Source organism: Anopheles stephensi, chromosome 2 (assembly GCF_013141755.1).
Source record: "Anopheles stephensi strain Indian chromosome 2, UCI_ANSTEP_V1.0, whole genome shotgun sequence".
Lineage (NCBI taxonomy): Eukaryota > Metazoa > Arthropoda > Insecta > Diptera > Culicidae > Anopheles > Anopheles stephensi.
Genome location: NC_050202.1, coordinates 58,684,587 through 58,704,041, shown reverse-complemented (window position 1 = coordinate 58,704,041; position 19,455 = coordinate 58,684,587). Strand labels below are relative to the sequence as shown.

Here is a 19,455-nt window from a genome sequence, read left to right as displayed (position 1 = left end):
GTGCCACAACCTTGAAAAATCTCGGGCTGCCATTTCTGGCTGTCTGTGACTTAATTTTACCCGTAGCAAAGTAGTCAACTCTGTGTACGGGGAGGCGGTTTCGATGGGATGTTAACCGTTGTAAGACTGGCGCCTCTGTCACTTCGGCCACCAGACCGTCCCCTTGAGATAAATTGAATGTGGTTGACAATACGGAATTGGTCCGGCATCATTAATAAATAAATAATAAAGTAATTAAATGTCGAAAAAGGTATCAACTCAGCATACTCCTGGTAATAAGTTGAATAAATGGCTGTAACTGTATGTGAGAAAGTTATTGAAAGTTTAGATTTTTCTTGGCCTTTGTGAGAGCTTGTTCCAACAAACATTCCATGACTCTGAAGCATAAGTCGAATAGAAGCTCACTGATGGACATGTTGCATGTTGAGTTGATCGTCAAGAAGACTCATCAGATGTTGGCCATCCAGCCTCAAGCTGTATCGCCAGATAATGAGTTTCTGGAAAGGTCTAAAGAGTTGGGGACCGTCGTGTGGATTGGTCTGGTAGACAATTTTTTGTAACCTTTTCATCTAGAAATGGGTATCGGTAGTTGAAGTCTAGCAATTTTATGATCTGTTTGTAATTGTTGGACTGCTTCGCCTTACGTATGACTGATCATCCAGCATCTGGTAAGCTAAGTCAACAAGTGCTGAGAACGATTCTTGTCATGGCAAGACCTCCGGGGTTTGGAACACTGCATAACTGAGTTTGCTTCTTGCAGTATCTTATATTAAGACACAATCAACTGTCAAATTTGAAGTATCAAATCGTCTACGGGAAATCTACTGAACAGTTCCCAGTATTCGATTATGCTAACAGTCCTTTGAAGGTCGAATTGAAAGAATTCCCGTTTCAGTTTGTAATTTATTTATTATCGTAATGTGATACGATACTTTCCCAATAAGATAACAAAACGTTCACCGATTTCATAATAAATAATTTATTGGCACAATAAATTAACGACTATGTACACATGACAATATAGACACGAACATCACAAGCATTCGCGATGGAAATGAGAAGTTGTTTCTCCCCGGAATGCACAGAAACTAGGTTGGGCTGGCAAGTTGAGCATAAGCTATCAGTAGGATGGGGGGGTGTTCCGGATACACGGGGGGGGGGGGGGCTACTCGTCATCCAGTAATCATTGAACTGATCACGGAGTCGTTCATCGTTGGTTCCGCTTAACGCCGACGCACAAAGCCAGCATTCTTGAAGATCTTCACAATACGATCGCGCGGGATCTTGTCGGCTTCACGCTCAAAGACGGGCATCTCCTTATCGCCGAACCACGACTGCTTGGCAAGCGCATCGGCAATGTGCGGATTTTTGTAGAAATTGTTACGGAACTGATCCGGATACTGGGACTCGTGCAGCGCATTCTCAACCACCGCCGGATGGGCCAGGGAAGCCTATGGCAGAGGAAGAAAAAAACAGACCGAGAAAATAGTTGACACGCATGGACAGAGAAAGAAAGAAAAAAAGAGTGCCCTTATTGATATGCATGCTCCCGGTTGGCACGCTTCAAGCCATGATGTAATGTACCGCGGAGGGTGGCTAACCGGAGCACTTACCTCTCGAACTGGAGCCGGTTGATGCAGCGCGAGCGGGATCGGTTGATTCAGGAAGACTTGGGCCGAGGCACACGCCAACACGGCAGTCAGAGCGATGATGATGCGGTTCATGTTGAAAATTAGCTGCTTACACACGGACGGGGGGAAAAACCGGGGGAAGTGGGTTGGGGAGAGAGAGAGAGAAGCAAGAAGAAAGAACATTAAACGAAACGCACAAAACCTGCTGCCAAGACCGGCTGAGATTAGTTTCACTTTCGTCGTCGTCGTCGTCGTCGTCGAAATTTATTGACCATCTCCCATGTGCGTGCGGAGACTGGGACTTATCATGATCCGCGTCTCGCACCCCACCACCGGGTGACGTAAGAGCCCCCCCCCCCCCCCAAATCTGTGCACCCGATGCAACCTGGTGCGCTGCAATGTGTTGTTTGTCGGGATTTGAAAACGCAACTGCATGCCAAACCGTTGGTCAACGGGCCCGGACAGACCAGAAGTCCAGGCGTAGAAATTGCAGTTTGAGGGTAAAGAAAAAAAACCAAGCTTCACTTTATGTAACACACACTCTGGGAGCATAGTTAACCTTAGTTAGACAGTGCGCCGCGATGCAACGGACCGATGTTGCGCAATCCGCTACACCCAACCCAATCGTTCGTTGTCAACGTTGTAAACGTTACGCTGAACGTAGCTGCATCACATCGCCCCGCGGAATAGATGCACGTTTGGCAAGAACTAGCCACACGGAAACCTTCTCGGCAGCATTTTTGCAACCACATTCTTCGCTGAGCACGGTGGATCACCTTCCGGCGTTGGCGCCCTTTTCCGACACGTTTATTGTAATTGCATCCGTGGTCAAGGCCACCGGAGCTCGAGGGTGGACGCTGATCACAACACACTTCACAGCACCGGAGTTCTAGTTCTTCTGCAGCTCTAGATCTTCCGTCAGCTAACGACGGTGAGAAAATAGAAGCAGTAACGATCAAGTGCATCGTACCGTGGCGCAGATCACTTTCCGTTTCGTCTTCTGTTGTTCTGGCACCAGCAAATAGTTCTCGCACTGGCACAACACCACACAGCAACAATCGTAACGTGAAGTATTAAAGCACCATTAAAAACCAACCATCGTCCCGCGATCTTTCATCACTTGACGCATCGTTGAAGTCTTTCGTTCTATCCCACCGATCATGGACGGCGCTTTCATAATTCCGCGCAATTGGGTTTGTTTGTCTCGGAATTATTATTTTTCACACGCACATGGACTGGCCCCAAAAAGACACCATGAACACACAGTCACACACACACACACAGGCCATCTTCTTACCTTGGTTGGCTTTGCTTCGGCGCGAAAAGACGCAACGGTTGTCGGCGGTGCGGTTGAACGACTGTAACTTGGAAGCTCACACTAAACTGTCGTGCTAGAAAACGGGTCGGGTTCTTATATATCGATAGCTGGCACGCTGGTTAAACGGTGGGCGCCACCGTCAAGGAGGCGAGCGGCATCCTTCCCACTAGCCCGCGACCAAGTGCGCACTATCGCTATCGTAACGCGCTGCACGCGCCAAACGAGACGACCGTCATCGGCTATAGGTGGGTGAGCAAGAGCGCCGATACGGCGTGTGTGTGTGTTTGTAGGACCGATAGGAGAGCCCTCGATAGCGACGGGTATGCGCCTTCGCGAACGATCGGTCCTGCGATCCTCGCGATGGAAGGGATATAGACCGCGCACGTGACTCTCGGCTGCGATCCCGCCGACCGATCCAGCGACACTAGCGCGAGGCCAGGCACGTAGGACGTGTGGTATGGAGGGCTGTCGGTCGGTGTTCGCCGAACGCAAACTTCCTTACCGAGTCAAGGAACAATCGATAAAAATTTGTCTGTGCCTGCGATCGCCTCTCTTCCAGGTCCGACCGGATAGGGTCACCTTTTTTGAAGTTCAAAGATTGTGAGGGTTTTTTTTGCGCTGCTTGTTTGTGGAGCCAAACCCGACCACTGCAGGGTGCTCGTTTCCCACCTCTAACAGTACGAAACCGGAAGCGTTTGGAGCATGCCGCAGGTTGTTTACCGCAGCACAATTTGAAGATCAAGGTTACGGGTACGGGTAGGTTGTGCAAGAAAGTATAATCGTACGGAGCGTTGTCGATCGGTGTTCAACAACTCAAAGTTACCCACGCGATCAACGCGTCAACAAACGTGACTGTAATTATTGTGTCGCTATCGACAGCTGGGATGGCACGATGGTGGGCAAGCAGATGTTACCGTATTTGCGTATTTTGTAGTAGTATCGATGGGAAAGCAGATTAGGCCACGGTTTGTTGGTTTCGGTTAAAGCACGCCATGTCACAGCGATCGGAATTTGCGTCATTTATCATTGGCAAGGATGCGTCACGTACAACGTTGAAGGTGGACAATGTTTGATGGCTTAATGCGAAGCACGTTTTTGCTTAATATTTCTGTTAATTCACGCATGTAATCTATCGATCGAGTGTAGAATTGAATTATTATAATTATATTCGAAATATTATTACCTTCTAGGAAAAAATGTTTTTCAGTCGCTCAATGCTTTTACTAAGAAATGTTATTTCAAAATCATTAACATTTATATTGTTTATTTCTTTATTTATTTACTTATTTATACATTTATTTGTTCATTTATTTATTTATTTGTTTATTAATTTATGTATTTATTTATATAATTATTTAAATAATTTTTCATTTGCTTTTATTTTTATTAATTTATTAATTTATTGCTTAATGATTTTTTAGACTATTCATTTACTTATTTATTTACCGAATCAGTCAGCCTGAATAAATTGTCTACATAACAAAATAAAGACTAGTAAAACTTGAAAATAAAACCTAGACCTGAACTTCATAAAATAAATTCAATAAACAAAATTCAAAAATATACTAATAATTATAATAATTTCATGGATATTCATTGCAAATTGATTACGATTATTATCAATCTTATCTGAATCTAATTAACTAAGCCTTTTTTTACTGCTGCTTCAACCACATGTAGGAAATGCTTCGAGATCATTGACCGAAACTGCAAATTGAACCGTCCGATCGGAAACGAGAGCAAAATAAGCCAACCCTAACCAATGGCCAACCGCAATCGATCCGAGCGGGAGGGCAACGTCATCCAAGGACAGCCGCTTTGGCAAACAACGGCCAGCCCGGCCGAAGAACAGTATTTATGGCTGTACCGTACGGTTCAGCCGGCTTCAGTTCCGCTCACTCAGTACCAGACTGTCACCCTTACAGGGCTTCGGAAGCCTTCGGGCAATCGCGTCGCATCAAACCAGGGTCGGTCGACCAACTTGTGCTCGCACAGCATCCACAAGAGAATTGAAAGTGAACCCGGCTTAATCATCATGCTACGATTCTTTCCTTCCTTCGCGATCGCACCACTGCTCGATCCTCGTGCCAACGTGCACTAAAGATCATTACCGAGGTCAGACGAATTGTGTGTTGAGTTCAGGTCGCAGCACTCGTGCACGATCGCTCGAGCGTTCGCGTAGGTTCGCGTTGCAAAGCACCCCTACACCCCTACAAAGAAAAAAAACGGTCGACGGAGGGTGGATACTATGTTTTTGCTCCCCTTGCTCCACACACACGCGCGCGTGCGGTTATCAGGTTGAAGCATACACTGGTAGCAGGTTACTTCCTTGTCGGTTCCTTTCACTTTTTGTTGCCGCTGATGTTTTACATGTCGATTACCCCAACTGGGGTGGGGAGTTAACGAATCGAAGGAAACCCACACGAAGTGCCGTACGGTTTGGGCACGAAATTTACCGTTAAAAACGTTTATTACTCATTCCGTCACGTGCGTCGCAGTGCGTGGAAGTACGTTGACGGGTCACCTTTAACCTGTTCGCGGAGATATTTTTAGAATTTCGTATGTTTGTTGATGATTTACATCAGTTTATAAAATAGTGGAAAATCATTATAGCACTCTTTAATTAAGAACAAATAAATATTTTCGAATATTAATAGAATTGACATTTCAAGAGATTTTTTCATTCTAAAAGGAGAGGCTTGTAATCTTGAGGATCAAATGATACCAATACACTTAACATATCGCACATTAAGGTGCATGACAAGATAGCACCTGTCTATAGCATCTTATTTGATTATTGGCGCAATAAGGACAGTTGTTGTTGTTTACTGTGGATATCCTAGATTGGAAGTGCGACACTGTACATATCAAAGCTCTACTCTATTAGGGCAATGTTGTAGCCTCGATCTACATCGATCAATGCCATAACCTTGCATACATCTACTTTAGGTGCATTTTTGTGATTATTTAATCGGGTGACCGTACATTAGATATGAGTTGAATAACATTGTTGAAGAACAGTTTAGCATAATCTCACAATTATGAAAAAAAAATTCTTATCCTTATTTTATCGAAAGAAAGTAAACTATTGTTGAATTTGCTGCGTGCCTTGTGCTGAAAATAAATATATTTTTAAAAACATCTTTAAAATCAACACTTTTGTATTGATTTGTTTGTTAGAATGTTGATTTCAATCACTTCATTCTAATATAAAAATCAGAATTTCTTGTATCATTTCCAAGAAAATCTCAAACTAAAAACCAAAATTCTTAATTTTGTCCATTTGCGCGAACATTTAACCACCATGCTGCTACCCACCGCCACAACGGTAGCACTAGCGGTCACGATTTTTAATCGGTTAGCAAACAGTAACATGCACAAAAATGCGACACCGATAGTTTTATCGAGTGATAAATGTCGTACGGGTTTTCCGGAATATGGAAGTAGTTTAATAAATATTTTAATAAAGATATTGTCGATTGGAAAATAGAATCAGTTTTGATTTGTTTCTCCCACTTTGATTGGGTTTTTTTTATTTTTAAACTATAATAATTTAAAAAATAAGATATAAGAAGTACAATTAAATAAATAACATATAAAAAAAACATAATTTAGAGCGATCAAAAAAGCAAGTTCATTTTAAAAGTTCGAAGATTCGTTAAAAGAATGAATTTTCTGACTAATAAAAGAAATATAAAAATAATAAATAAAAGTACAATTCTATTCGTATCTGTTTACTGCATCAAGATTTTTATGCAATTACTGTAATTTTTATTTTTATTTTAATTTAAAAGAACTAGCAATACGGCCAGGCCGTCCTTTATGAACAAAAAAAAATAAAAGAACTATGAGATTCTAGAAAAAAATATATAAAAAACCCTCAAAAAACTTCAGCACGTTATCAAACATATACGGGGAAGCATAAAAATCTCTGGACTACCCTTCCTGTTGTAAAATGCATAAATGTTACAACTAACATAATAAACGATGGATTGTTCCAGAAGTTAATACACAAAACAAAAATATATCTGAAGCGTTATAATGGCTTAAATGTAGTAAAAAAATGAGAAACAATCCCTATTAAACACGTGATTGAAGTAACACACCGTCAATTAATTTTGAACATGGTTTGCATCCTATTACGATCGGTGAGTAATTGGGATTCACGCTGCAATACTTGTTTTGTTTGCTCTCCATAATCCTGGATAATCTATAGACAAACCCCGCGCTATCGAACCAATGCGCAAGAGTATCGCTCGGCTTGAAGGTCAATGTCAAGTAGCTTTGGATGTCACACTACGGGTAAACATAACGCCAAGCTTTCACTTTCACGGCTGCCTCCGTTCGGTCCGGAGAAACCTGTTGGAGCTCGTTTACTGGAGCAAAAAGGCGGTAGCGCCAACACACAAACGCGGAAGAGGAATCTCGCGTCTTTGGGCGTCCTTGTTTCCTTTCACTTTGCACGGGCTAGAAGATCAGTGCTGGCCGTGCATCTTCTATGCCGCGCTGGGCTTGCATCGTACTCTCTTCTCCATCCGAGCTACTTTAGCGCTGCACCGAGAGCTCCACCTTATGGAACGGCCCGAACGACCTTCGGCCAAAGAATCCCGAAAGGTTACTTGCTCCTCAGGCTTAGAGTCATCCCGGTGTGGGTTTTGAGGGGGATGGCTTATGATGTGCGAGAAGTCGCGTGACTTGGACCAACACTAGCGAGCCAGACGTTTGCTCGAGTTTCCTCCTGGGATATTTTATATGGAGCATTCCACACAAAGGCAGTGCGAGAAGAAAAAAATGCAACTCGATCGCATTTATCGATTACAGTGTGGCGTGGCACACGTATGCCCTGATCCCATCCCGATGCACTTCCAAAATGGGACGGGTGAACTTTAAATCCATCGCGCATCCTTGAGATGGTGAATCAAACTGGACTGCCATGTATGCCACTAGGGGTGATATAGTTAATAGGATTACATGGACTGGCTGACAGAGTAAGTTCCGGTCAACGAAATTGTAATAACATATGATACATGATAGAAGTGATAGAATTTTTTAACGATAGATATTAAAACCCATTTTAATAATTCATGTCTTTAAAATAATTTCAACCTCCAGTGCCATTTATGTCTTCCCATCCCGCTCTTCAAGGCGTTGTGCAGGGTGTAATGAGCACGTGCATTGTTGAGCGCAGCACGCACCTCACTTCGGAAGGGCCACGCATCCGAAAAGGTCTAGGACGATGAGTTCGCTTCCAGCTTGATATTGTTATGTTTTGCTCTGGTTTATTTAAGCTTTTTGTTATTCTGTATCCTTCATCCCGTGTCGGCGATGTCCCGGAGTGGATCACATTTAAGCGATCTAGTGCAACGGATCGGTCACATCTTGCCTGCCCAAACTGGTCCGTCGTGACATTTCGTCTGCATCTTCGGAAGTATCCGTTTGACCTGATTCTTTCGCTGCTTGTGGACGGTCTGCTTGGGGCGTGAAATCGTTTGCCGTGTAGTGCGTGGAATGTTCTGGAGCCAACATTTGTAATCAACTGAAGTTTTGATAGAATTATCATTACAATGTACTAAATAATGTACAAGGTTCGATATCGGAATTCATCGAAACCTGAAACCTGTCATCAAAATCAGATTCAATGAAATAATTTATTTATTTTATTTATTTATATTTCTAGTTAGACGGCTTGACGCCGTATTGACAATGAAATAATTTAATTATATTAATTATTTAAAATGATTTCTTAAGACTTTTTTAAAAATGGTTTAAAGAAAAGCTTAAAAATATTGTTAAATTTAATTCAAGAATAAAACTTGTTTGAGGTGATTCTATACGATCAGTTTTATGATCGAGTGATCCTGTATGATTTATTTTGCAAAATTTTGTTAACTACAAGCTGTGATATCTTATGGCTAAGGATTATGGTTGGCTAAGGATTATAAAATTTTCTCAATTTTAATCAGATTTTTATATTACTCTCACCATTAATAATGATCTTACCAAAGGAGCTGGTACACAGGGTAGTAAATAAAATTCAATTACTTTTTTTATTAAAATAAATATTTATTTAAAACATACTGAACAAATCGATAGGTATAACAAAAGCAGCACATAACCGGTAGAACCGTCTGTTTCGTTTCATGCGGTTAAGAGAATGGATTGGTATTGCCTCGTGTGGAATTTAGGAATTAATCGTACTTCCCTTAATCTACTGATCTCGATCATTGGCGAATGCTGGCGGCTTAGCGTTGACGTACACCGGTGGCAGCTGACGCTCAGCACCCTCCGCTGGCGTAACTTCGCTAACATCACGCTTGTGCTCGTACGACGGCGGAGCAATGGTGGTCGCATACGACTGTTCGCGCACCTCAACCTCCTGTTCCGTTTCGACGGGACGCGATACAACGATGCGCCGGATGTTAACGGTGCGCGAAGTTTCCTTCGAATCCCTGGGTGCCGGTGTAGCGGACAGCACACGGCTACGAACGTACGCATCGATCAACGTGCCCGAGGTGTCTCCCTTCGGTCCGAAACCAACCTGCGCGATCGAATCCCGCTCGGACAGGAGCTTGATAAATTGTTCCTGATTAGCGTGGATCTGTTCCTGTGTCAGGCCCTGCCCAACGACGACCGATTGCGAGGTAATGCCGGAGGTACTGCGAGACGAATATTCCGATTGGTCCGATGTGCGGGTCGAGGACGCATCCGTTTCACTGAACCGCGCCGAGACGGTGCGTGGCGTAGTCGAGGAGATAACCGTGACGGAACGCTGCGGAGTGGTGCTGCTGCTGCTGGAGGTTGAGCTGGAGGAGCCGATCGTGGTTGGTGGTTGGATGGTGGTGGGACTTGGTGGGAAAGTAGTGGTGGGGAACGAACCACGGTACGATGGACCAAAATCGAACGTACCCGATGCGGTGGATGGGTCGAACGCGACGATGTCACTGGCTGGTGTGGTACGTGTGGCATAGCTTACCTCGATCGAGGACGATCCTCCGAGTCGTGTCTGCGTTTGCTCAGCACCACGGTACTTGTCGTGATGGTAGACGATTGGGGTGTTGGCAGTGGTGGTGGCAGCCGTTACAGTAGCGTCTGCGTATTCCGAATCGGTGGATGAGTAGTCCGAGTAGTTGTTCGCACCGCTACGAGCATCGATCACGATCGAATCGTCGTACTCATCGTCTAGCATGTCGTCCGCTGGGTAAGAGCCAGGTGTTACGCTAGTCGGTGGTTTCGGAGTCGTTGTAGCTACGGGTGGTTGGGATGGCGTAGTAGAGGACGGTGTCTGCCCAGCGGGAGGAAGATATTCGGGAGCTTTTCCATTTCCATCATGATCGCAGTCTGCTCCAACGGCTGGTGCTACCGGGTACAGTGGAGTTGACGAAGGAATGTGGAACACCGAGGCAGGATGAGCTGCTGTGGAAGGATGCGTAGCTACCAGCGCTGGGGAGTGCTGACCAACGTACGCTACATGGTGCAGCAGATGTCCGGCATTGGCTGGGTGGTACACGAACGGATGGGGCGCAAGGTGTGTTGCGTAGGGATTAACGAAGGCCGTTTGCTGATGGCCATGGTAGATGGCATGGCCCTGCGTGAAGTAAGGTCTCTGCGTCTGGGTGTTGACTTGCTGCGTGTCGATAAACTCCGCATCCGATGCCTTGCTGGTGGAAGCAGCCAACTTCTTGGACTGTGCAGCTACCTCGATCCGATCGTAGCCACCCTTCAGTGGAGGTCGTTCCGTATAAACCGTGGTAGTTTGTGTAACTACCTGAGGCCTTCCGACGGTACGCGTGCCATAGCCGCCTTCTTCCGAGATGTGAACTTCAGGCGCTGGCGTACTATACACCGGACGCTTCTCAACGATCGTAGTGCCAACGGTACGCGTGCCATAGGATCCTTCTTGGGAGATGTGAACCTCAGGCGCTGGCGTACTGTACACCGGACGCTTCTCAACGATCGTAGTGCCAACGGTGCGCGTGCCATAGGCGCCTTCTTCCGAGAAGTGAACTTCAGGCGCTGGCGTGCTGTACACCGGACGTTTCTCCACGAACGTGGTCGTCGTTTTGGTGGTCTTGGTCTGTGTTTCCGTCTGCGAAATCGGTTGCTCTAGCTCAACCAACGCAGACCCAACTGGACGGATGATGACACGCTCCTCGATATCGTAGAACTGGTTCTGGATGGCAGGACGACGCACCTTAAACTTGCGCGATCGCACCACCGGGATTTGTTTCTCCTGTGGCGGAATGTAGGTCGGACCGGTGGTGACGGTTTTCGTGTACGTTGGCGTTACCGGGACTGCAACTGGGACGTGGACGGGAACGTGCACCGGGACAGGTGTCGGTACGGGTACTGCGACATGATGATGCTGTGGAACCGGAGTCACTGGCACGGGGATGGGTGCGGATGTGTGATGGTACTGGGTCGTGGAAACTGAGACAGGAACGGACTGTACGGTGTGAGTCGTTGGAACGCTTGCACCCTGGAAGCCGTAGACAAACGATTTCGGTTCGAAGACACGCACCGAAGGACTTCCGTACGTGGTGTGATGATACTGGACGGCCGGTGTGTAGCTATCCTTGCCGAACACGGGTTGCGGTTGTACGTTGTAGGAGTAGTAGGTTGGGGCTGGTCCTGGCGTCACCGATACTGCTCCCGAGCGTTCCTCAACCAGGGTGGCGGTAGGTTGCTGTGCCCCAGATGTATATCGGACCGGACCGGCCAATAATCCGACGTGCTGCTGCGGGTTCACATACGTCACACTGGCGGGACTGTGCAGCGGAACTGTCACGTAGCCTGCGGCGCTTAGCTGCAGCAGCGCCAGACATGGCACCAGCACCTGTAAGAGCATTCTGGGAAGAAACGTTGGGCGTACAGTGGTAAATGATATCGTGGTATGACGAAACTCGAAAGTGGCGCCTCGACTCGATCATGTAATTCCAGGGGCGTCACGATCGACGCATATGAAATGCGATCAAACAATGGCGACGGATACGCAACGGATGCTAATGGCCCACGCAACCACGTGGTCCACGGCACGACTCACGATCGCACGTTGTAATCCCCAGAGTCCCCAAAGGAATTAATAAAAGCTTGAACGGTAGTGGGGGACTAATTTGGCATTTTGGCACTCAAAGCACTCAGAGCACTCAAAGCTTTCGAATTCAACATTCTAAATAGAACCTCAGCACCTGTTCCTTCGAGGGATTAATTCTAGTTCTTGTTTGCTTTTATAATGCCACAGTGCACTAGTTGGGCCACCAAAATGCAGATGACATTTGAATTGGACACTTGGCTACTTTTTGTTTTTTTGGGCAACGGGACCTAGTGGCATTTAAGGAAGATTAACAATCTTCACCCACCGCAAATGGTGTCCGAACTGGTTTTTTTTTTTGGGCCACAGGGAACAATTTCAAACCACACAGACCGTGATCTTTACCGGCCGTCATCCTGTTGTTGTTAATTGGTTCTAGCAGGTTTCTTCGAAACAAGTGACACGTGCAGGCATTAGGTTCGTGATTGAGGGACTAACATTTTATTTGGAATTTTTAAATATTTTGGAATTGAAAATTTGGAAGTTATTGGCTTTTGGTAAGTTTTTTTCTAAGCCATAGATATTTTATAAAACTTGTTGGGCTTTTCATGATTAATTAAAAAGCTAATATTTTATTAACTTTTATTAAGAAACTTTACGAAACTTTACGATATTATCATCATTAATTAAAACAATAAATTTAACAATAATTTTCAAAACACAATTTTTGTCACTTGTTTACAAAAAAACCTATTTTAAAAAACACATTCTACTACATTTACACTTAATCATCTGCTAACTACTGAAACTCACTTCAACACTAGCTGCTCCTTAGAATTCTTGTCGACCGCAAAAACTTACATGAACTTATTACAACCACGCTTTTGCAAGCAACTAGATTTAGGCTACGCACAACCACCGACTGAACCTGTGATCTCACTTCACTACCGCTGTGACCGAACCGAACTGAGGCACTCGATCGAGTGATCTGCTTTTTATAGACTTCCTTCCATTTCCTTCCGAGTGGCTTTCGCGCGACCATCGATCCTTACGCGCGGTGGCCACGGGTGGAAGACGCAACTGCCAGTGGCTGCCCTCAGACCGGACTTGTAAGGAGCCACAGCAGCGATGCAACTTGTGCGTGCGTGTGTGGGGCATGTTTTTTTTTTCCACCGCTCTCCGCTTTGTACTTGGACTTGCACTTGGCAGCAAGCGCATCGGGTGGTCATCAACAATCTTGTATTCATATCGGGCTTCCTCTTGCACAAACCCCTCACACACCCCTTTAGTCCCTTTCTCGCTGCTGGTGTCATAATCCACCGTATTCCGATTGGAATCACAACGGGAAGGATTTTGGAGTTTCGCACCAGCTGAGATGATATGGCTGGATACCCCGTCAACCGTTTAGGGATGGTTCAAGGTCGCGTGCACTTGGGGGGGAACCCCCAGTGATCCAGTGCACCAATTACGAGCGGCGGCTGGTGACGTCTAGCCACTATTATCGCATCCGTGCTTCCTGTACGGGAACCCGATTGACAGGTTACAACCTTGCATTTGTGGAATTGTTGTCCACGTGTGGGATATTTTCGATGTTTTTATTCGGCAAAGATAACAAAATGATGATTTTTTTTAATTTTTTTATGCTATCTAAATGATCTGATTAATAAATAAATAAATAAATAAATAAATAAATGATCTGATTATCACCTCGGCCGAACTCACCCGGGAAAAGGAGAAGAACACCCTCGTACCGTTTTCTAGAAGGAAATGTCTCCATACCGATGTGAATTGTATTTTGTTTTTGTAATTTAGTTTTAAGCAATACGGCCAGTCCGTCCTTTATGGATAAAGCAAAGCAATTATCACCACAACAATATACAGTAATGGGCAATAGAATAAGATTAATTTTAATACGCGATTTCCAAACTACTGCTTTTGATACTGCTTTTGTTAAGCATAACCATTGCAAAACATTGGAGGAAGCATCATTAACACTTTAAGTTTGTGTAATAGTTTTATTTTCGTCAAAAAATATCAAATTTTTCTTCTTCTTCCTTGGCACTACAACCTCGGAAGGTCTCTTCTGCCTGCCATTTCTGACTTCCTGCGACTTGATTTACCCGCAGCAAAGTAGTCAGCTCTGCGTACGGGGGAGGCGATCTGGATAGGATTTGAACCCCGGTCCTGCCGTGTGAAGACCAGTGCCACTGTCGCCTCGACCACTGGACCGCACCGAAAACTGTATAATTGTTTACAATTATTTAAGAAAAATACATAAAAACCATCTGACTATTTTTACTTATGAGTTGCAAAACGGAGCTTTGACCATTACTTCTATTTTTGTAATAAGCTATATGAATATATGAAATATTTTTTATAATAATTATTTTGAACAATATTAAGACATTATAATAAGCAATACGGCCAGGCCGTTCTTTAAAAATAAAAAAAAAATTTTTTATAAATTTGCACATTAATTCCATGGTGGTTAGTTTCGGTACACAAAAATATATAAAACCTGTGTAAGAATGTGTATCGGAAATATCCAAACAAGAACATTGAACCTGTTTTGCTGCGCGCGTACTGGAATTCTGTTAATCTTTAAGTATCGCCCATAGCTATTTCATGAGCAGGCCAGTAGCCTCGACATTTATTCGTCTTGTTGCTTTCTCACCTTCAAGGGATCAGTTCCTCTGGTGCTTAGGCAAGGACATATGACTAACCTAAGTTTAATAACACACATGTTCAAAATTCATAAAAAAGTTATATTCTTAGAACATATTTACGTTACACTTTATTTCAGTTCAACCGTTTAACGTTTGCTTATCTCCAAATACAAAAACCCTTCCACTAACAGCCAGCATCGCGTAGAAACCGTTTCTTTTCTTCGGGTTTTCCTAAAGAAAACATTCCGCTAACATAAACAAGCTTGCAGCTATCGCTTGACGTTTTCTCAACTTTGTCAGCTAACATCAGCTCAGCGTAACAAATTCTCGACCATGTCCTCGAGCGCGTAAGGATGAATGCCAGCGTTCAACCGTTCCACCGGTACGCCTTGCCGGTCGGTAAGAAAGATGGTAAAGTTGCTGTTGATGAATCCGCCACAGTTGCCCGGCTTTTTCGCCTTCAGATACCTATACAGTCCCGGTGCTTTCGAACCGTTCACCTGGTGTGGGGTGGCGAAAAAAGAAAATTTTTAAATCTGAAACCGAAACCGAGCACGTGTGTGCGCAAGGAAAGTGATTAACTGCTGCGCTCGTTCTGCCAACGCCAATAATGGATGCATTACCAAATGTAATCGCACAATTTATTATGCATTTTTTTCTACAGCCACCATTGCCCATTGCAGGGTGGCAATGCATATCACTGTCCAGTCAAGACGAATGCTTGGAGCTGGAGCATAAAAAACAAGAGCCACATCGCACACATAGTCCAAATAAATCCACTGCAGCTCATCTCGTCGCTGCTACTGCTACTGGTGGATGATGCCGAACTTGAGGTTTAGATAATAGTGTGAAAAAAATTCCCCACGAAGGTCAGCAATTAATCATCTGGCACGGCCGCGTGCGATGGGCATGGCGACACCGTCGCCCTTAAACGATTCGCTATGTGACCCAGATCAATTAAGATGAAAAGCTCGTGCGACGATAATCGTTGACGGGCGATCGCAACCAACTATAAAATGGCCGGCAAAGGATGCGATCGCTGTGAGAAAATCTCTCCACTCCAAGAACGCTCGGGGGAAGTCTTTCGTGCGCCAGCCCGGGGTACACGGGTAAGCCTCTTCCTTATTTGATACGCGCACAGTCGGCACTACCCGTTGCGGATGCCAAGTACGGGCTTCGCTTACCTCGATCTCGGCGAAAATCTCACCGACCGGACCGCTGCACTCGAACTGCCGTACGATTTCGTCCGCCGTTTCTTTGGAGCCGAATTGGAAGCATGGGAAGAGGAGGACGTTCAAATCTGTCGTATGGTGCCACGTTTTTGGATGGAAGTAAAAACACGAAAAAAAAAAAACTCATGGCGATTTAATATAGAGCCACCACCCTAGGAAAGAGGCTGACATTGGCCTGGAAGTGCTTATCATGCCCGGCAAAAGGGTCTTGGCGAGCTAAATGTGAGCCGTACCTTTTCGGGTGTCGTTGTGATACTTGCGGACGAGCGGCGTGAGAAGACCCAACACCTTCTCGAACGCAGCATCCTTGGTGGAGAAGTTCACGATCAGGCACACCGTGCCCTGGTAGCGGTCGAGCGACACCTCGTTACCGTTCAGATCCGTGACGGTAAATTCGAAGATTGATTTTGCCTTTTCCGGTGCCGATTGCATGGCTTTCGGAGCTGAAATATTTATTTAAAATTACTTCTTTAAATGTTATAAAACTCCAACCAAACACACTAGACAGTTCACAGGCACGTGCGCCTTTTAACGTCATGCAACACTTCCACAGCACCGTTTAAGCTAGCGAACCGGTTAAGAGGTTAAAGGGGCACCAGCACGACACGAGTAAACCACCAGGTGTGTGCTCAAGTTGTTCGACACTCTCCGAACACCTTCTTCCCGCCACCATTACCACGACTTGCAAAAAGTTGTTATTCAAAACGTTTTACCTTTTGTCAAGCTTCAAAAAAATTTAAGAATTTTAATTAACACCTCGGTGCCGCGCTAACTAATCCGCCCGTGTGCAGAAGCGCCGCTGTACTGGTAATAGATTGGGGTGCATTGGTGGATTAAATAGGCTAGTTTCTTGGTGTCTTCCTTATCGTGTGGCTTAGACCGATGAATAATGTAAATCGGCCAGTTTAACGTCAAACGATGATCGTGCACGGGGCTACGATTTGGTGTGGGGTTCTATGTTGCTGTTTCTTTCCTGTACCACGCGGGTTCGTTCAATGGCCGTGCGGCGGCAACACAACACAACAGACGTACGGGAGGAATCGCGCACATCAAAACACGCGAATGTTTATTTCTTCAACTACAAAGCACATGCTAGAGAGGATAGAAGGAAAGGTAGTGCAGGAAGGAAAGCGAAACAGACACGAATTTAAATGCTTATCGTCGTAGCTCGTGATGTGAACGCGGGTGCCGGTAGCAATACTGGTGTAACGAGTACCTTCCCCTTCTACGCTTCCAACAGCTTATCGATATCCTTAACGATACTCTTGGGTGACGTGGTCGGTGCGTAGCGATCCACCGGCTGCCCGTCCTTGTTCACCAGGAACTTGGAGAAGTTCCACTTAATGGAATCACCCAAAATGCCACCCTGCTTGTGCTTTAGGTACTTGTACAACGGATCCGCTTCGTCACCGTTCACCTTGATCTGGAATTGGAAATGGAAAGCAGTGTGATAGTGGTGTGATTCGATCGACCAGATAAGAATATTCCATTCACCGTCATAATTTCACTCCCATCACCATAAAATCCCAAATATTCTTAGTTTCAACAATACAAATTATTTTATTGATTTGTTTGCATGTAGTAATTAAAGATCATAAACAGGCAATTAAATTACGTGCATGTGTTTGCAGCCCTGATTAATCATCCCCATTACAACCCCCCCCCCCCCCCCTTCTTGAACTAGTACTCCCGATCCTTCCGAAATCGCAATACTGTTCCCGTGTGATTCTCCCGTTTTCCTTTCCCTAGCCTAGCAATTTATCAATGTCCTTCACAATGCTACTGGGCGAGGTCGTTGGTGCATAGCGATCCACCGGCTGTCCGTCCTTGTTGACCAAAAATTTGGCAAAGTTCCACTTGATCGAATCACCCAACGTGCCACCCTGCTTGTGCTTCAGATACTTGTAGAGCGGATGTGCGCCATCACCGTTCACATCGATCTGGTGGAAATAGAATGCATACCACGGACCGCGTGGTGCGTTAAGCGTTTGTATTAAATTTCGAATAGAAAGAAACTATTTCCTAGTTGTGCTAGAGCTAATCAAACGAAAACAAAGCGAGCAGTTAAATGCATGCATTGTAAGTACAATATACACGCCGACGTTATGATGCTAGATGATTGGGGGAGCATTTAATCACATGTTACGGCCCACACGCCGTAAATAATTAACTAGCTAAACATAAACTAGGTTCGGTTTGGTGTTCGGTTACCATAATCTTATCGACCGCTCCGCATCATCAAGGACAAAAAACAAACGCGACGCAGTAATGTGTACCGAGACATGCACTCGAAATTAACATACCTTAGCGAAAACGTCTCCAACCTCTGCCTTGGCCGAACGTAAATGGCACACCATCTCCTCACCATCACCTTCCGGCATCTGGCCACCGAACTGATTGCACGGGAAGGAAAGAATTTTAAAGTCTGGAAAGAAAATTATCGCATCATTATTAAACATTGCATCATCGTTATCGGGAACGTTCTGGATTTGGCCTCTTACCCTTGTCCGCGTACTTTTGCGATAGCTCCGTCAGCTCGGCATAGTTGCCCTTGGTTAGGCCGCACTGCGAGGCAATGTTGACGATGAGCAGCACCTTGCCGCGGTACTTCTCCAGGCTAACATCGGCCCCCTGCGAGTCCTTTACGGTGAAGTCATACACCGACTTTGCGTTCTTGTAGTCTTCCATCGTGCCGTCGAGCGATCCGTGTGTTGCCGTAGACTGACTGTAGAACCGATTCGCACCGTACTATAAAGGAAGCAGCGGGCAGCAGATATGTACCGGTTTTTTCAGTAATCGGCGAGCGATATGTTCTTATCGGTAAATATTGAATGATGTGAAAACGTGTCCTATCGGGCAAGCTTCGCACGCGCGCGTACGAAGAACACCACCAACTATCGTGATGCAAACAAACCGAATCGCACGGTGACTTGCATGTTATCGCATGTCCGGAGGACGCAAGGCATGAGAATGATTCAAGCGTATCTCCCCTCCGGGGGTCCCCGCACGCACACACGGTACACGAACCCTTCGCCCAAGGAACCCGTGCGAGATGAGCTGACCAGAAACACTTAGGTGCAAAGTCCAAATACTTACTGCTATTAATGCACCCGCTAGGGACAGAAGGACACTTTTCGCCGAAACCATAACAGGTGCGTTTAGTGTTGTTTTAGCGAATTACTTACTTGATTTGGAAACACTGCACAATACTGAGAGCGACCGAAAACGTTTCGTCCGAATGCAGCTAGCGTACGGAAAGTTGTGAAATTCGACATTAAAACAAAATGGATTGTTTATGTTCGCCGTACGCAATGCCGGGAGTTTTCAGTGTTTACTTCAAAGGTCCGTCACTTCGGTGTGTGTGGTGAAATGCGTGAGTTTTTGGCTTTTTACGCACTCGATAAAATGGTCCCGCGGCTTCGAGGTGTGCCGAATGTGTGGTAAAAGGTTTCGTAATAATTGAGCTTCGTTTTCATTCTAATTTCATCACATTTTGGGGGGACGGCATTACAGTGGGTCGGAAAAGAAAAATAGGGGGGAAAAAAGAACACGTAGAGGTGAGTTTCGATAATTCCTCGTT

General features: G+C 45.2%; 4 protein-coding genes across 8 annotated transcripts; all 4 read right to left on the bottom strand.

The window, feature by feature from the left end:
* Positions 1–955: 955 nt before the first annotated feature.
* LOC118506403 lies at positions 956–3,070 on the bottom strand. Its single transcript, XM_036043468.1, has 3 exons — positions 2,929–3,070; positions 1,614–1,736; positions 956–1,451 (listed from the first exon to the last, which is right to left on the bottom strand). Exons 2-3 carry the CDS (start codon positions 1,722–1,724, stop codon positions 1,224–1,226), a joined length of 339 nt encoding a protein of 112 aa, XP_035899361.1. The 5' UTR covers positions 1,725–1,736; positions 2,929–3,070; the 3' UTR covers positions 956–1,223.
* Positions 3,071–9,000: 5,930 nt separating this feature from the next.
* LOC118506398 (mucin-5AC-like) lies at positions 9,001–13,109 on the bottom strand. 2 transcript variants are annotated; one of them, XM_036043449.1, is made up of 2 exons: positions 12,791–13,109; positions 9,001–11,795 (listed from the first exon to the last, which is right to left on the bottom strand). In XM_036043449.1, the coding sequence occupies exon 2, from the start codon at positions 11,792–11,794 to the stop codon at positions 9,158–9,160; it is 2,637 nt and encodes an 878-aa protein (XP_035899342.1). In that variant the 5' UTR covers position 11,795; positions 12,791–13,109; the 3' UTR covers positions 9,001–9,157. The 2 variants fall into 2 exon arrangements, with proteins under 2 accessions (XP_035899342.1, XP_035899343.1); XM_036043450.1 differs by having other exon boundaries at positions 12,839–13,109.
* Positions 13,110–14,740: 1,631 nt separating this feature from the next.
* Positions 14,741–16,734, bottom strand: LOC118506396 (glutathione peroxidase-like). Its single transcript, XM_036043448.1, has 4 exons — positions 16,589–16,734; positions 16,109–16,318; positions 15,828–15,943; positions 14,741–15,143 (listed from the first exon to the last, which is right to left on the bottom strand). Exons 2-4 carry the CDS (start codon positions 16,305–16,307, stop codon positions 14,955–14,957), a joined length of 504 nt encoding a protein of 167 aa, XP_035899341.1. The 5' UTR covers positions 16,308–16,318; positions 16,589–16,734; the 3' UTR covers positions 14,741–14,954.
* A 170-nt stretch (positions 16,735–16,904) lies between these two features.
* On the bottom strand, positions 16,905–19,406 carry LOC118506395 (probable phospholipid hydroperoxide glutathione peroxidase). 4 transcript variants are annotated; one of them, XM_036043444.1, is made up of 4 exons: positions 19,061–19,406; positions 18,377–18,623; positions 18,179–18,300; positions 16,905–17,298 (listed from the first exon to the last, which is right to left on the bottom strand). In XM_036043444.1, the coding sequence occupies exons 1-4, from the start codon at positions 19,148–19,150 to the stop codon at positions 17,101–17,103; spliced, it is 657 nt and encodes a 218-aa protein (XP_035899337.1). In that variant the 5' UTR covers positions 19,151–19,406; the 3' UTR covers positions 16,905–17,100. The 4 variants fall into 4 exon arrangements, with proteins under 4 accessions (XP_035899337.1, XP_035899339.1, XP_035899338.1 ...); XM_036043446.1 differs by having other exon boundaries at positions 18,972–19,336; XM_036043445.1 differs by lacking the exon at positions 16,905–17,298 and adding an exon at positions 17,416–17,815 and having other exon boundaries at positions 19,061–19,327.
* Between the last annotated feature and the right edge of the window lie 49 nt (positions 19,407–19,455).